We start from the raw sequence: 14,817 nt of genomic DNA, 5'->3' as shown, positions 1-14,817 counted from the left end.
ATTTTGTTATTGTACAGTGAACACTACTGCAAAAAGGAGCGGGCGGAACGATATTAAATAATTTACGTGTATTAAATTTCTTTATAGAAGTGAAACTTTTCACCAGCAATGCTAAAGTGTTTGCAATTCGATATTGGAATGGATCGGGGCACGATGCTCTACTGTCCCGGGCCAGCCAGGCTCTTCTCCATGAACTTCTTCTTGGCAAAGCTCGTCCACCACTTGTTTGGCTTGCCATCCTCCGTGTTAAAGACCTTCTCCACCACACGATTGCCGGTCTCGTGGCGCAGCTGCAGCAGATACTGACGCATTAGGTCAGAGTCCTGGGCCGTTTGAGGCTTGGCATAGACCGCGTTCAACGGGAAGCCAGCGTCGCCGGGTATGTCGAACTTGGAAATGGCCAGGCTGTACATCTCCTGCTGTCCCTGGCCCTTGTTGGTGCATCGATTGAGCCGCTTCAGGCATTCGGTGATGAACAGCGTAACATAGATGAGAACGCGGTCTACCTCCGACTGCAATTGTTGGAGAATAAAGTCATATATTTATGTACATGTATATCTATGGAGCTAATATTCGTACCTTGATTTCGTATGTGCGAAAGAATACATTGGCTTTGAAAAAGTAAAGTGACTCATCAATGATGTCGTTGTCCACATTGGCACTGGGCGCTGGTCCGCGCACCTGGGTACGCAGCGGCAGGATGGCCATGTTTCCCACCTGTGTGGGGAACTCCTTGATCTGGGAGTGGTAGGCCTAACAAGCAAATTAAATCATTAAATGTATGTAAATAACATTTTTGCTGTGCAGGGGGGCGGCCCCTAAGAGTATCGACGCAAAACACACAAATCCTGAATCAGGGAAGACTTGTGACAGCTCAACGTACTCACCGGCATGGTATTTATATGGAAAACAGCAGGCTTTGTTATTAGAATTAAATTTGTATTGATATTTTTCAGAAAAAAAAAACAAGTCAGTGTGACCTCGGTTTAGATTAAATATACCGTCTGAAATCCACCGAAACATACCATTTAATTTGTAAAATATCGATATTTCTTTTGAAAAACGCCCATCCCTGCTTCGCTGTGATTGGTATTTGTAACGTCGCATGTATCGGAAGGCGCCCACCGTCACTTTGATATTTTGTTCGTGTGAGTCGGCGCGGCCGAACTTGGGTTTTAATTTTTGTTTTATTCGTTGAATTTGTGGTCAAAACGAAATATTTTGAGTCTGTGCGTGTTCGCGTAGTTGGGGCAATGAACATGATGAGTATTGAAAATGAAATTGTGGCATACAACCGCTTAAGCAAGGAGCCGCAGATTAAGAATGAAACTGAAAAGTTGCGGCGACTTGCAGGTGATCAAGACAATTTCATTGAACAGGTTGCAATGCTCCGTGATCAAGAGATAAACGAGGACGATAAAGAGATTGATGAAGGAGAAGACGAGTGCGACGAAGAAGATCACTATGAAGCTACGAATGAAGAAGATGGCGACGTGAATAACGACGAAACCGAAGAACAAGGAGACGATGAGAATGACGATGGCGAAAATGAGGAAGAAGAGGAGGACAATTATGAAGAAGAGGAGGAAATCGCTGTAAGTATTAATGGCCGCTAAGACTTTCTCGTCTAAATGTAAATTCTGAATATAAATGTGTCCCTTAGGAACTTCCACGTCACTATATCGACGGGCAGCGACTCAACCCCTATTCGTTTAGCTTCAGAGTGAACATGTTTGCATCCCAACAGCCACTGGCCGGCATGGACTCGCCGAGATGTGTCATTCAGAGACATTATCCAACATTTGACACCTCATTTGCTGATTGGTATTACAACAGAGGCCTCTTGGGTGAGGAGGGGAATGTTTTGATGGAAAATGCAGTTCAAAATTGTTACCCAAACACCCCTGGCGAGAATGAACTCATCGATCCAGCGTTTATACTCTGGGACAGAATGCGACGAGCAGGATATCTGAATGTGCCGAGCAGACCGCAACCCAGCGATCCGTTGGATCAGTTGAGGCCCAGGGCGCCGCCTCCACAATATTTATCTGCAGCCAGTTATCCATCTGCCGGAGCTACCTATAACCCTGTCGGAGGAAGTGGCGCAAATACGATGGTAAATCCCCACCACGGAATGATGTCTTTGGGGTATCGACCCACCTATCCGATTGCAAGTCCCAACGGAGAGCGCCACCCAGCTTTACCGCATCCAAACACCGCCGCATATCCAACAGCAAATCATTATAGAGACAATGTGTCCAATGCTCAAGGAGGGTATCCGGCATCTGAGCCGTTATCCACTTCGGTTTCTGGACCCGTTCTGCCTCAATCAGAGCCATCACCAAATGTACCTTGGCGGATCTATGATAGCTTGCCGGTACCCGGCCAACCTGTACCTTGTCGCGAGTGTGAAGTACCCGTAGAGAGGCATAGCACTCCAAGTCCTGGCAGCCTTTATGAAAGTCATGGAAGCACAGATCTTTGCCCGCGTTGTGAATATCGACTCGCTGCTGAGGCTGCGGCTGAGGCGGAGGCGGAGGCTGAGGCGGAGGCTGCCGATGGCAGAGACTTTGCCACTATGTCTCCCTCGGGCCACATTGTACCTCGATCCTGGTTAATGCAAGTGTTTGCGGTCTGGCAACATAATGAGCATTTGCATGGGCGGATGCAGGCAAGCCCAACGGAGCTACCCCACGAGCTGGGTCCACTATCACCAAGAGCACCCAGAGACCTGGAAAATGGTCAGCCACACTTTCGAGGTCCCTACGCGCCATTGCTGGCCCACCGCCTGGCCAATGCCGTGGAATACGGCCTCTTCACTGCCGCCGACTATGGACCGAACTCCGCGATGATGAACGATGTGCTGGATCAGATAATAAGACTGCGTCCCAATTTCATGGACCCCAACAATGACAGCGAACAGAATCAAATCACTCATTCGCGCGTGTCCCCATTGGACCAGCGTGAATTGAACATCAGAGAGGAGCAGAAGATATTCTGGGACGCGTCTCAGCGTCGCCGCACTAACAAGTAATCCAAAGGCTAGAACTAGACATTACGAATGTACAAAACAGTTTTTAAAACTACTTAGATGTACGGAAAGTTTCCTTATTTATATCAATCAGAATTCGAATTCAATTTTGATTTTCGAGTCAGTAACTTTTGTTTGTCGACAGAAAAATGGCGAAGAATAATAAAAAGAAATCGAAATCAATGCAAAGGCAGAAGAAGGTACAGCTGTGGTTTATGTTTAAAAGAATTTAATTATTGTGTTGCCTTTTAGTCGGTGCCCAAGGACGCCGTGGAAGGAAAAGCTGTCCAGGCAGAGGCCGTTGAGGCAACAGCAGCTGACGCTGTGGAAGGCAAGGCTGTCAAGCCACGTGTGGAGGAGAACGAAGAGCTAGCTTTGGCCGAGAAGCTTACTGCCGTCACTCTCGATGTTAAAGAAATTGCCGCCAAGCAAACGGATGATTCCATGCACTTGGGGGACATGTCGGCCGTTGCCACCATGTCGCTGTTGATTCACCAGCAAATTCAGCACATCCGTGTGGTCAGGGAGCAAATGTCTGAGCTGCACACCCAACAGGATGTACTGCTCCAGGGCCTAACCCTTTATCTGAACAAATTGCGTACCGCTGAGAACACCACAGTCGCAGACGGACAAATAGTTGCCAAGACATTTGAGACTGTGAATGCGCAATTGTTGGATATATTCAGTGACTGTTTGCCAAAACTTTCGCTGGTGGAAGAGGCTGCATTCGATGCACCTAAGTAGGCGCAGTTCCCGGAAAATAATAAATATTTAAAATTAGCTGAAATAAATGTGCAGCGCCATCTAGCTCCTTTTTTGTCGCAACTCTGTAACGATAGTATCGATATTCTTATCGAAAAACGACCATCGAATTCCAACTGCGGCTTTAATAATTTATAAATTTAACACATTAATCACTCAATTCTTGGACTTCCACATCGCTGTCCACATCGGGCCCATCATCGCTCAGATCCTCCTCTTCGTTGTCCTGCAACTCCTCGGGTACGCCCAGCAGGAGACGCTTCCGCTGCAGCAGGGCGGACCAACTGAGGCGGGTCTCGCACAGCGGACAATCGCCGGCAATGGGAATGTATTGACCGGGCTCATCGCCCAGCAGATAGCTGGCGAGGCACAGCATGTGGCAGGTCAGGCGGCAAGTGGGATTGGTGCAGCCCAAGCGGGAACGTTCCGGCTGATCGATGCGCTGCATGCATAGGTGACACTCGGGAGCCCAGGCCACAGGCGGGGCAGCGGATGCCTCCTCAAGTTTGCGCTGCGAGGCGGTGATGGACACCTTTCCGCTGACAATCTCCATGTGGCAGGGTATCGGGAGCTCAAACGCTCGCTCATAGTCAGCTTCCAGCCAGCGGATGGTGAGTGCCAGACGATGCCACGGTCCCACGCCCAGCATGCGATTGAGGATCCTAAAGTTGTAATCGAAGTGCGTCTCCTTGGGCTTCTTGCGCTTCAGGTCGGGGAAGAGCTTCAGGCGGGTGGACAGCGTGGGCTGCTGCCACGCCCACTCGAACTGCAGGGCCACAATATTGTTGGGGAAGCCATGGACAATCATGACCATCTGCCAGGGCCCCTTCTTGCTGGTCTTCTTGGCACCACCGAAATCGCAGCCGCGATTGTGCTGCCTGATCCGTCGCTTGGGGTTGACGGTGAAGCCCACATAGCACTTGCCACGATAGCGCGAATCGAGGCTCTGGCTGCACAGCAAGTAGACGCCATAGAAGTGTCCCTTGTGGGCGATGGCTCCATCCTCATCATGCGGCATCATGCGTGTGTGGCTGTGAATGCAGTTTAAAATGGGAATTACTAAGGCGATTCTTGGCAGTACCAACAAAAGGAGACGACTAGACGGAGGACAGACGAGGAAGGCTAAAAACGACTCTTAGAAGACTTAGGACTAATTTATTTTGTTAACTTTCAATTGCCATCGTTAGTTTAAATCTAATTTGATGTTCGACGCTGTGGCCAGGCCATTGATTTGTTGCTGTTGCTGCTGTTGTGGAATCACTGCCTGCGGCTGGCCAGGCTCCGCTCCCCCTCGCTGCACGGAGGCGCCCGATGGCTGGGCCTCTGCAGCGGATGCCGTGCCATTGCCGTTCGCTGTGGCCATCATACCGCCCGTGGCTGCCGCCTCGCCAGCTGTGGCGGCATCGCCTCCATTGCTTTGTTGTAGTTGTTGCTGCTGCTGCTGTTGTTGCTGCTGTTGCTGCTGCTGTTGCACTGCCGTGGCACTCTCCATGAGTTTGATACGCTTCCTGGTGTAGTGCTGCCACTGCAGTATGGCCTGCTCATCGATGAACTTGCAGCACTGCGAGTTGACAATCTCGCGGCGAAAGTGTTCGTACTGCAGGAGGTCCAGGAAGTACAGGCACATCGGGTACATGAGGTATTTGGCGTAGTCCGGCTCCTTCCAGTACTGCAAGTACTTTAGATAGTTGATGAACGATTGGTCCTTGAAGTAGCCACGTTGGGCCAGGACTAGAAAGCGATAAACATTAAGAAATGGAAGGTTTCTCCTCTGAGCTCTCAGCTTGACTTACAGTTGAGATAATTTGGATTGGAGAGGCACTGCACAAACTCGAGTTCTATTTGCCATCGTCGTTTCTGCTGCTCTTCGGACTCTATGGCCGCTGTGGAAAAAAGAATCGGAGCCATTAGACAGGACACAGGAATTGCTTTAGTTTAAATAATTTACTTTAGAGAGAGAGAGCATGCCTGCGGAATCGAATCGAAAAGCTTGTCAGTAGATGTTAGTTAACATTTAGTTGGGTATATTTATGTTAGAATTAATGTGGTGTTCTCTTGGCGTGTACTTACTCTTACCCTTTCCGTACATTTTGGCCATTTTGATTGTGGAAAGGGTCGTGGTCGTCTCGTTGTCGGTGTTTTTGCGTTTATTCTGTTTCAGTCTCAGTTTGGTACTGTTTCTGTGTGCTACTATATGGATGTGGCTGTGGCTGTATGTTTATGTGCTTCATCGAAATTGAAACGAAAATGTACAATAAACAATAACACACGAAATATAAGACACAAAAAAATGTATGATGGCAGAGGAGGCGGGCATACAAAGGAGAAACAGAAATTGTGAAACAAAAGCGAACCGAACACAGGGGCGGCACTCAAAAATATCAACTCGTCTACGGGGCACTGGTGGTATGGCTGTCGCTCCTTTTGTGTTGGTGATTTCTTGTGGTAAAGCAGTTTAAATTAATTTTGTAATTTCGTCTACAAACCGTAAGAGTTCATTTGGATTAGAATCAGTGTGCCCGCAGAATTTATCGATCAGATATCCTGCGTGACCCTCAAAAATATACCGTAGATATACATACTCATTTTCGAAGTTACGATATCCCGAAAACTATATAATACAAAATAATGGTAACTCTGAATGGAATACCGGAAAAGCACTGGTTTCAGACACCCAAGCGCCGCCAGCCAAGGACTCCACTGGCTCTTCATTTTTTCAATTTATAATTCGTATTAAATTGTTGGCATTAATTAAGCGATAAAGGGTTTTCAAATTTAGTTTGCTCCTTAGTATTTAGTGTAAGCAAGGAAGGAAATATTCTTAATTTTAGCGCTGTTTAGGTATAATATAGCGTGAAAAGGATATGAAATACAAGATACATTTATTTTCAGCGGTTTACCCAAGGTGGTCACATATCTCGATGTGTGTAGTGGGTTGAGTTTCTTTCCTAGGTGTTTTTGGTATATTTTGGTATTTTTCTGAGGGTTAGACCGTCACACTGGTTGTCTGTACACTATCGTTGATTTTGTAGCGTCAAGAAAACTCAGATTTCATCAGAATAAACATATCTTATCGCATTCAAACAACTGTACGAGCCAAATTCTACAAACAAATAGTTACTTGGAAAAGTAATCAAACCGAAACAGACTACATTTCTATCTGGAAAAAGTGCGTGTAAATTGAGACTTTATCGGAGATTATTTGCGCCTGTGTTGGTAATATTCACGCATCAGCGTGGGACATTGCCATTTAACGCTTCAGCAAGGAACTGGAAACGCCAAACGGAGTCGCAAGTGTAAGTAAAAATTGAAATTGAAATATTCTGAAGAATATATATGTATGTATACATATATGTGCATAAGAAAAGGCGTGACCCCATTTAATGGAATGAATCAGCCTCCCACGAATGTGTGTTTGTTGTAGTTGTTGTGAAAACTATAAATACAATACAGTGGAGACTCATAAAACGCCACCCCCTAACGCCTGATAATACAATTTCGATTGCGCACCCTAAAATATCGAGTGTACACTGTTTTGTCTGAATAACCCAATGCACGGCTGCAATTTGAAAATTCGTGACCAGCTGCATATTTATTGGTGGATTGAGAGACTGCCGGCTCGCGTGAGCTTAGCGTTTATGACCGTCAGCTGTCTTTTGCAATTTGTCTACCTGTAATCGAATCCTTTGCCTTTTACGTCGCTTTCTACCTGTCATAGTATAAATTAGATTTCTATTCGTTATTTAATTTCAGTTGCAAACCAAGTTTCAACCTCAACGCACACACAGTCTAACTGTTAACGGAAATCAGTGATCGATAAACCAACCAAGTTGCAGATTTATTAATTAAACACAAAATACTACAAAGAACAAACTGAAAATGGTTCAGACCGGAATATCGTTAAACGAACGCTTCACCCAGATGCAATCCAGACAGAAGCTGGAGCAGCAGGCAGTTAATGCACGTGGACGTCGGAGCCGCTCTCAGAGCCGCAGCCGCAGGATTGTGGACAGCAATGCGGCCATTCCAGTCGTTTCGGCGGCCAATTCCCGCCTGCTGCAGGAGTTCAAGCGGAAGCACACCGTGCAGACGGCCCTCAAACTGAAGCGCGTACGTTTCCCCAAAACCAAAATACAAACAGACAAGCCATGACAGATCAGATCCACAAGATATCATATAACTCTGGGACTGTACTCCATGAGGCAGCATTCGCAGTAGGAGCAGCAGCAGCACCAGCTTGATAAATAACTGACTTGGCCAGCAGAAGGAGAGTCGGACAATGGACGGCAATCATAGACAAATGGGAGCGGAACGCCTTCTGCGTTGTTCCAGGCCACACAGTCGACACGGGTTTTGAGTGTCCTGTGTGTGTGCGATGTGTCTCTGTCGGTTAGTCCCTCCTGTGGTCCAGCCAACACCAACGCAGACTCCCAAAACTAGACTCTCTAGAGAGACTTTCCAAGTCAAACTTGAACTCGAACACGCTCGCTGTAGAACTCCCACACAGATGCTGCGCGCTCCTTCAACTCCGATTGTAATCAAACAAAAAATCCATCCACAAACCTTATGCATCCTTACAGAGAAGCTTACGGAACACTGGCGGCGGCGTACGCGGAGCACGCGTGGGCGGCATCAAATCGGTGCGCCTGGCCCCCAATGGAAAGCCCATGCGGTCGAACAATGTGACCCGGGTAGCAACGTAAGAATCCTCGACTCTAACCAATGGCCAGACACCCACTGCAATGAAACATCTCTGTACATCTTCTGCTTCTACATATCCGCTAACTGTGCAGGATGCGTGCCGATCTCATCGCCAACAGCAATCTGACACGTCGTCGCAGCGGCAGCAGCACACGTCGCTCCTCCTCGGCAGTGGGCGGCCTTCGCCAGCGTCTGGGCAACCGTCGGCCCTCTGTGGGTGGCGCCTCCGAGCGTGTGGAGCGACATCAGCGACAGCTGATTAAACAGCAGCAGCAGCAGCAGTATCATATTCAGCAGGCCAGTGGACGCTCACGCAGCCGTTCCCGTTCTCGCCTTCCCCAAGTAAACGCTCGCAATGACCGCTCTCGCTCGCAGAGTCGCGGACGCAGCGCCGGCCCTCAGTTTAATCGCACACGCTCGCAGAGTCGCACTCGTGGAGGACGCGATCGTCGCCAGCAGTCGGGTACTAGGGCTGGACAACAAGCACCCCGTGTTTCGGTCAAGCAGCGTCTGGGTGTGCGGCCAGGCCAGGGCAGGGGCGGTGCTGGAGCTGGAGCTAGAACCAGAGCGGGAGCTAACCAGGCCAAGAATCAACGCCGTGCACCGAGCAAACTTCGTGGCGTAGCCGGCGGGCGGGTGGAGAAGCGTCGCAATGCCAATCCACCGCAGAAGGGAGTTTCAGCTTCCCTCGCCGGACGACGAGGACGTCCACGTGGAAGGTAAGTTCACTTGCAGCAAAATCATGAGAAATCAAACCGATACTAATGCAATTCTTGCCTTTATAGATCTGCTGCTAGGACCGCCGCTGCTGCTGGGGGAGGTGCTGCTTCGGGCTCCAATGGAGCCTCCACACGTCGCTCGCGCTCACGCAATCGCCCTGCTGCCGCTGCTGTCGCTGCTGCCGCCGCTACCCCGGGAAGGGCCAACAACACACGCAACCGCCGAGGCCGCAGCGCTGGCGCTGCCAAAGGTCCGGGTGCCAAGGGGGCCGCCGCCAACAAAAATGGTAACAGAAACAATAGCAAAAGCAATGCCAGCAAAGGCAAGACCAACAAGGGCCGCGCAGGAGGTGTTGGAAAGCCAGGGCCACAACAGCAACAGGCTCGTCGGGGACGCAGTCGTACTCGTGCTGGTCGTCAGGCTGCAGGTAAAAGCGTTACAAGTCATGAGGCGCACAGCTAAATGGACACCGAACTGGAACCGGAGGCTCTGCTGCAGCTGAACTTGGAATTTCTCTCTATACTTTTTATTCCCAATTCTCTCGAATCCCATTCTAATCTCATGTATTTTCTTGTACTCCTAGGTAAAGGCAAGGGAGTCCCACGGGAAGAGGTTAAACGCGAGGATCTGGACAAAGAGCTGGATCAGTACATGTCCACCACCAAATCCGAAATGGATTATTTGCTAAAGTAAACTCGACTCGTCGTTCTACCAAAGAAGTAGGGAGGCAGAATCAAAGGATTCAATGATAGAATAAAAGCAGCAACCACCGGCTTAAGCAGTTTATGTTTCTCTTAGTTTAATAAGTTACCAACTAGTTTATAATTATTTTTAATCCGATATACTAAAAAAGAAGCGCTGCCAGATGCACGCAGACATTTATGTTCTCTAAAGGAAAGCTAAGTTTTGTAAGTTTTTCGTGTAAATATACTATGACATAACTATGACTGTAAGTTAATCAAACTATTGAACTATTGAATGCTTGTTCGATGTTAATGTTAAACGCATTTCCCCGAAATACAAACTAATTCATTGCTCAACTAGAAACAACGACAAGTTTTAAGGGTTTTCCTTTTGTTTGTGCTTCCTGGAATCAACAATCGCATGTGTGCACGCCCCCATCGACGCCCCCAACCACTTCACACATTCCAATCAATTCCCTTCTTGTGGAACTCGAAGATAAATCTATTTATTTTGAAGTCACTTTTTTGTCTGTTGGTTTTTATTGCCCTCCTTTTTAGCTCAGGGATTTTTCTTTTGTCTTATCTTTCTTAACCCCCACGTTTTTTTCCTAGAACTTGAGTGAATATTTTTAATTTCTGTGATTGATTGCAGTTTGTGGCCGGGTGGGTTTAAAGGTAGTCGGAGGTATCTGTGGATTGGATTTGGCATTTTAATTAAATTTTCACAGCTCTCCCCAGTGGCTGACTCCCACTGTGTCTCTCTGTCTGCAGATCTTTTCGTTGGGTGCAGAAGTGCACAACTTTGTTGGTGAAAATGCATTTAGTTGGTTTGCTCAAGCCATTAATTGAATCTCAATCAGCTTTCCAAGCCACCCTGCTCAATCTTAATCAGAGCCTCAAGCCACAAACTCAATCTTAATCAGACACGAAGAAAATCTTAAGCATTCCCTTTTGCAAACCACTAACTAAATCGTAAGCAGAGCTTGCAAGCGATTAAGTGGCGAAACATGCTTAAACAACTAGACAATCCGATTAGTTGTCAATGCTAATCAACCGCAACACCCTCCCAAAATGGCCATTACTCCACACGTCCATCCAAAATTAAGCCCAAACCCAAACCATACCCAAACTGAACCCAACCATCCGAAAATGGAAGGCAATCCGCTAATTAACACTAAATGGACATTTGTTTCGTCTGCTAATTGCCCTGCCCTGCTCTGCTCTGTCCAGGATGTGCATATTACACCTCCCGGGATTCTGGATGCTATGCTGGTAGCCTCTCCGTCATTAACCCTTTGTCGCTGCCTGTCAGCTGTTTTGGCCAGCATTTAACAATTTATAAGCAATTAGCAAATGTTGCTTTAGCAGCGCCTAATTAGACAATTCAATTCCCGGTTTCGTAGAATTTATGAGGGAGCATACCACCCACCAACACTTTTTCTCCTATTTTATTTATTTTAGGGATCTACTTTTTATACCCGGTACTCGAAGAGTAAATAGGGTATATTGTATTTGTGCACAAAGTGAATGTATGTAACGCACAGAAGGAAACGTTTCCGACCCCATAAAGTATATATATTCTTGATCAGCATCAATAGCCGAGTCGATTGAGCCATGTCTGTCTGTCCGTCCGTCCGTCTGTCCGTCTGTCCGTCTTGTTTGTCGGCTAGTTCTCAGAGACTATAAGAGCTAGAGCCACCAAATTTTGGCTCCAGACTGCTGTATGCTCACACTGAAACCAGTGTATTTCAAAATGAGCCACGCCCCTTCCGCCTCCGCAAAGGGCGGAAACCTCCCAAATCGACAATTTTGAAGATAGCAGAAAACTAAAAACGCCATTCCGTAGGGAATGACCATATCTATCAGATCACCAATTGGGATCCGATTGGACCATTATAGCCAGAATGATTAATTTGCAGTAGCTAAACCCAGCAGCGCATCTTCTTCATCACCCCCCTTTTTACTGACAATTCCACAGACCGATAATCAAAGTGCTAGACACAATAAATGTACATCCGATTTGCAAGTAGGAGAGCGAGTCATAATCCACCAACACCAAGAATCCAATTGTCTTTCCTATTCACTCATATAAGGAAAGAAGAACGAGAGAGCTCAGTCTTGTGTTGTTTTTACAGTTACTTTGCTATCTCACTCTCACACGAAAACCAGAGAAAAGCAAAAAGAAGAAACGGCGCATTATGATGGTTTCTGTATAACAAATCTTAAATGTAACTCCCTTTACAATTTCCGAGTCAAAAGTAGGAGAGCGAGCCAAAAGCCACCAACACCAAGAATCCAATTGTCTTTCCTATTCACTCATACAAGGCAAGAAGAACGCCAGAGTTCAGTCTCGCATTGTTTCGCCGTTACTATGCTCTCTCGCTCTCACACGAAAACCAGAAACAACCAAAAAAGAAGAAACGGCGCATTATGATGGCTTCTGTATAACAAATCTTAAATGTAACTCTATTCAAAATTTCCACATTTTTCTAAGCATTTTCCGAACGAGATCACGTGAAAGAAATCTTTTCCGGGACGATTTATTTCATTTTGATTCAAGCCTGCACTCCAGCAGCGCATCTTCTTCTTCTCTCTCCTTTTTACTGACAATTAGTCAAAAGCAAAGAGAGTTTCGGCTTGCACCAAATTCCAGAAACGGAAGGTCAAACTGCTCTCTACAATAAATGTGCATTCGATTTGCAAGTAGGAGAGCGAGTCAAAAGCCACCAACAACAAGAATCCAATTGTCTTTCCTATTCACTCACACAAAAAAAGAAGAACGAGAGGGCCCAGTCTTGTGTTGTTTTTACAGTTACTTTTCTATCTTACTCTCACTCGAAAACCAGAGAAAACCAAAAAGAAGAAACGGCGCATTATGATGGTTTCTGTATAACAAATCTTAAATGTAACTCCCTTTACAATTTCCGAGTCAAAAGTAGGAGAGCGACTCATAATCCACCAACACCAAGAATCCAAGTGTATCTCCTATTCACTCATACAAGGCAAAAAGAACGACAGCTCAGTCTCGCAATCTTTCGCCGTTACTTTGCTCTCTCGCTCTCAATGTTTTCTTATTCTTTCTCCTCTTCACTTCCTCATTAGCTAAATGTAAAGAGAGCGCGTAGATTCACCCTACACTGATCTGGTCTGGTCGGCTAGCTCAAAAACCGAGAGAGCAGTAGGCCCAAGTGCACGTCACAATGTATGTGCATTAGATTTGAGAGTAGGGGAGCGCGGCCCAAGCCACCAACACCTACGCAGTTTACTTTTTTTGCAGCTTCCTCATCCCCACTCAGTACTACTGAGTCAGTAGTTAAAAATTTGTCAGCGCGTTCGGTCCGGTACGGATTCGGTCCGCGAAAAATCGAAAAAATCGGGTATAATCGGGAAATTAAGGGAAAAATCGGGAAACTAAACGGGAAAAAGTATCGTGCAGTTTGTGCAGTGTACAACAACAAGTGTGTGTTAGTGAAATCAATAAAAAATCAAGATCATTTGCGGAGGAGCACAGCAGCGAGGCTAGAAGCAGATCGTCGATGGAAATATGCGGCAATATGTGAAAGTGAAGTGTGTGTTAGTGAAGTGAAATAAAATGTGGTGCAATGGTTGAACATTTTGTGGACAAAAAATGCGAGATCATATGCGAAATCTACGACAATATGTGAAAGTGAAGTGTGTGTTAGTGAAGTGCAGTGAAATATGGTGAAATGTTTGAACATTTTGTGGACAAAAAATGCGAGATCAATTGTGAAATATGTGAAAGTGAAGTGTGTGTTAGTGAAATATGGTGAAATCGTTGAGCATTTAATGGGCAAAAAATGCGAGATCAATTGCGGAGGAGCACAACAAGGCTAAAAGCAGATCGGCGTTGGAAATATGCGGCAATATGTGAAAGTGAAGTGTTAAATGTGTTTTTTTTTTTTCGAACAAATGTACATACATGCGTACAAAGAGCTAAAATGTTCTAAATTTGCACCAAGGGCTTGCAATGTGTGTGTGTGAAAATGTGCCAAAAAAGGCGTGAAGTTGTCCCCTCCCTTTACCGTGCAGTCATCATAAAAGCGCAAGAAAAAAAAAAAGAGGCGCAAAAGCAAAGAGAAGAGCGAGTGTCAGCGCTCTCATTTCAAGTGTCCCCTAATAGGGTGAGGCAACCCAATTCGTGCAAGTCTGACTCTCTCTCGTTGAGTGTGTGCGTACGAACATCCGTCCCAATGCCTCACCCTAAATTAATGTGCCCAAAATCTGTGCTCTTATTAGAATCTCTCGCTCGATCCCGTTACATTTATTTCGTTTCGTTCGTTTCGTCGTATCGTCGCGCGGGTTACGTATGCATGTGTGTAAAGAGGACAATAAGTGCTTCACGGCACATGCGAAAAGAAGAAGCGCAATGAGGAAAAGAAGAATGTAAAAGGCATGTGAAAATTGATGTTTTATGTTTGCTTTACAGTTTATACTTTGTTTTCGCAAATGCTCGTATATTTTTCTCAGTGACGATCATTTTTTTTCCTTTACTTATTTTTTTGTTTTTTTTATTGCCGTACCCTATGGCTTTACGCTCTCGAAATTAACCAAAAACAATTCTCCTTACACTTGCACCTCTCGATAAGTGAGTGTGGGTGCACGCAAAGGCAGTTTTTCTCTCCTTGCATAATTTTTATACCCGGTACTCGAAGAGTAAATAGGGTATTTTGTATTTGTGCACAAAGTGGATATACATATGTAACGAAGGACACGTTTCCGATCCCATAAAGTATATATATTCTTGATCAGCATCAATAGCCGCGTCGATTGAACCATGTCTGTCTGTCCGTCCGTCCGTATTGTTGAGCGCCTTGATCTCAGTGACCATAAAAGCTAGAGCCACTAAATGTTGCATCCAGCCTTCTGTATGCTCACACTGTTATAAGTGTATATCAAAAA

At 46.1% G+C, this 14,817-nt stretch overlaps 6 protein-coding genes across 8 annotated transcripts; 3 read left to right on the top strand and 3 right to left on the bottom strand.

Moving 5' to 3' along the window:
• Positions 1–53: 53 nt before the first annotated feature.
• On the bottom strand, positions 54–1,017 carry LOC117897499 (actin-related protein 2/3 complex subunit 3). The gene is made up of 3 exons (XM_034806389.1): positions 888–1,017; positions 580–753; positions 54–512 (listed from the first exon to the last, which is right to left on the bottom strand). The coding sequence occupies exons 1-3, from the start codon at positions 891–893 to the stop codon at positions 159–161; spliced, it is 534 nt and encodes a 177-aa protein (XP_034662280.1). The 5' UTR covers positions 894–1,017; the 3' UTR covers positions 54–158.
• Positions 1,018–1,117: 100 nt separating this feature from the next.
• Positions 1,118–3,097, top strand: LOC117897496. Its single transcript, XM_034806385.1, has 2 exons — positions 1,118–1,595; positions 1,664–3,097. The coding sequence occupies exons 1-2, from the start codon at positions 1,254–1,256 to the stop codon at positions 3,032–3,034; spliced, it is 1,713 nt and encodes a 570-aa protein (XP_034662276.1). The 5' UTR covers positions 1,118–1,253; the 3' UTR covers positions 3,035–3,097.
• A 20-nt stretch (positions 3,098–3,117) lies between these two features.
• Positions 3,118–3,780, top strand: LOC117897498. Its single transcript, XM_034806388.1, has 2 exons — positions 3,118–3,231; positions 3,284–3,780. Exons 1-2 carry the CDS (start codon positions 3,181–3,183, stop codon positions 3,773–3,775), a joined length of 543 nt encoding a protein of 180 aa, XP_034662279.1. The 5' UTR covers positions 3,118–3,180; the 3' UTR covers positions 3,776–3,780.
• A 108-nt stretch (positions 3,781–3,888) lies between these two features.
• Positions 3,889–6,332, bottom strand: LOC117897776 (structure-specific endonuclease subunit SLX1 homolog). Its single transcript, XM_034806821.1, has 2 exons — positions 6,280–6,332; positions 3,889–4,824 (listed from the first exon to the last, which is right to left on the bottom strand). Exon 2 carries the CDS (start codon positions 4,812–4,814, stop codon positions 3,942–3,944), a length of 873 nt encoding a protein of 290 aa, XP_034662712.1. The 5' UTR covers positions 4,815–4,824; positions 6,280–6,332; the 3' UTR covers positions 3,889–3,941.
• On the bottom strand, positions 4,929–6,391 carry LOC117897777 (mediator of RNA polymerase II transcription subunit 31). Of its 3 annotated transcripts, XM_034806823.1 has the most exons (4): positions 6,280–6,391; positions 5,864–6,018; positions 5,587–5,676; positions 4,929–5,524 (listed from the first exon to the last, which is right to left on the bottom strand). In XM_034806823.1, exons 2-4 carry the CDS (start codon positions 5,889–5,891, stop codon positions 4,977–4,979), a joined length of 666 nt encoding a protein of 221 aa, XP_034662714.1. In that variant the 5' UTR covers positions 5,892–6,018; positions 6,280–6,391; the 3' UTR covers positions 4,929–4,976. The 3 variants fall into 3 exon arrangements, with proteins under 3 accessions (XP_034662714.1, XP_034662716.1, XP_034662715.1); XM_034806825.1 differs by lacking the exon at positions 5,864–6,018 and having other exon boundaries at positions 6,280–6,353; XM_034806824.1 differs by lacking the exon at positions 6,280–6,391 and having other exon boundaries at positions 5,864–6,269.
• Positions 6,392–6,808: 417 nt separating this feature from the next.
• LOC117897314 (serine/arginine repetitive matrix protein 2) lies at positions 6,809–10,172 on the top strand. The gene is made up of 6 exons (XM_034806065.1): positions 6,809–7,089; positions 7,547–7,903; positions 8,374–8,492; positions 8,587–9,213; positions 9,280–9,641; positions 9,798–10,172. The coding sequence occupies exons 2-6, from the start codon at positions 7,673–7,675 to the stop codon at positions 9,905–9,907; spliced, it is 1,449 nt and encodes a 482-aa protein (XP_034661956.1). The 5' UTR covers positions 6,809–7,089; positions 7,547–7,672; the 3' UTR covers positions 9,908–10,172.
• The last annotated feature ends 4,645 nt before the right edge of the window (positions 10,173–14,817 follow it).

This window comes from Drosophila subobscura, chromosome O (genome assembly GCF_008121235.1).
Source record: "Drosophila subobscura isolate 14011-0131.10 chromosome O, UCBerk_Dsub_1.0, whole genome shotgun sequence".
Classification (NCBI taxonomy): domain Eukaryota; kingdom Metazoa; phylum Arthropoda; class Insecta; order Diptera; family Drosophilidae; genus Drosophila; species Drosophila subobscura.
The sequence above is the reverse complement of the archived record's forward strand: the minus strand, read 5'-3'. Positions and strand labels throughout refer to the sequence as shown.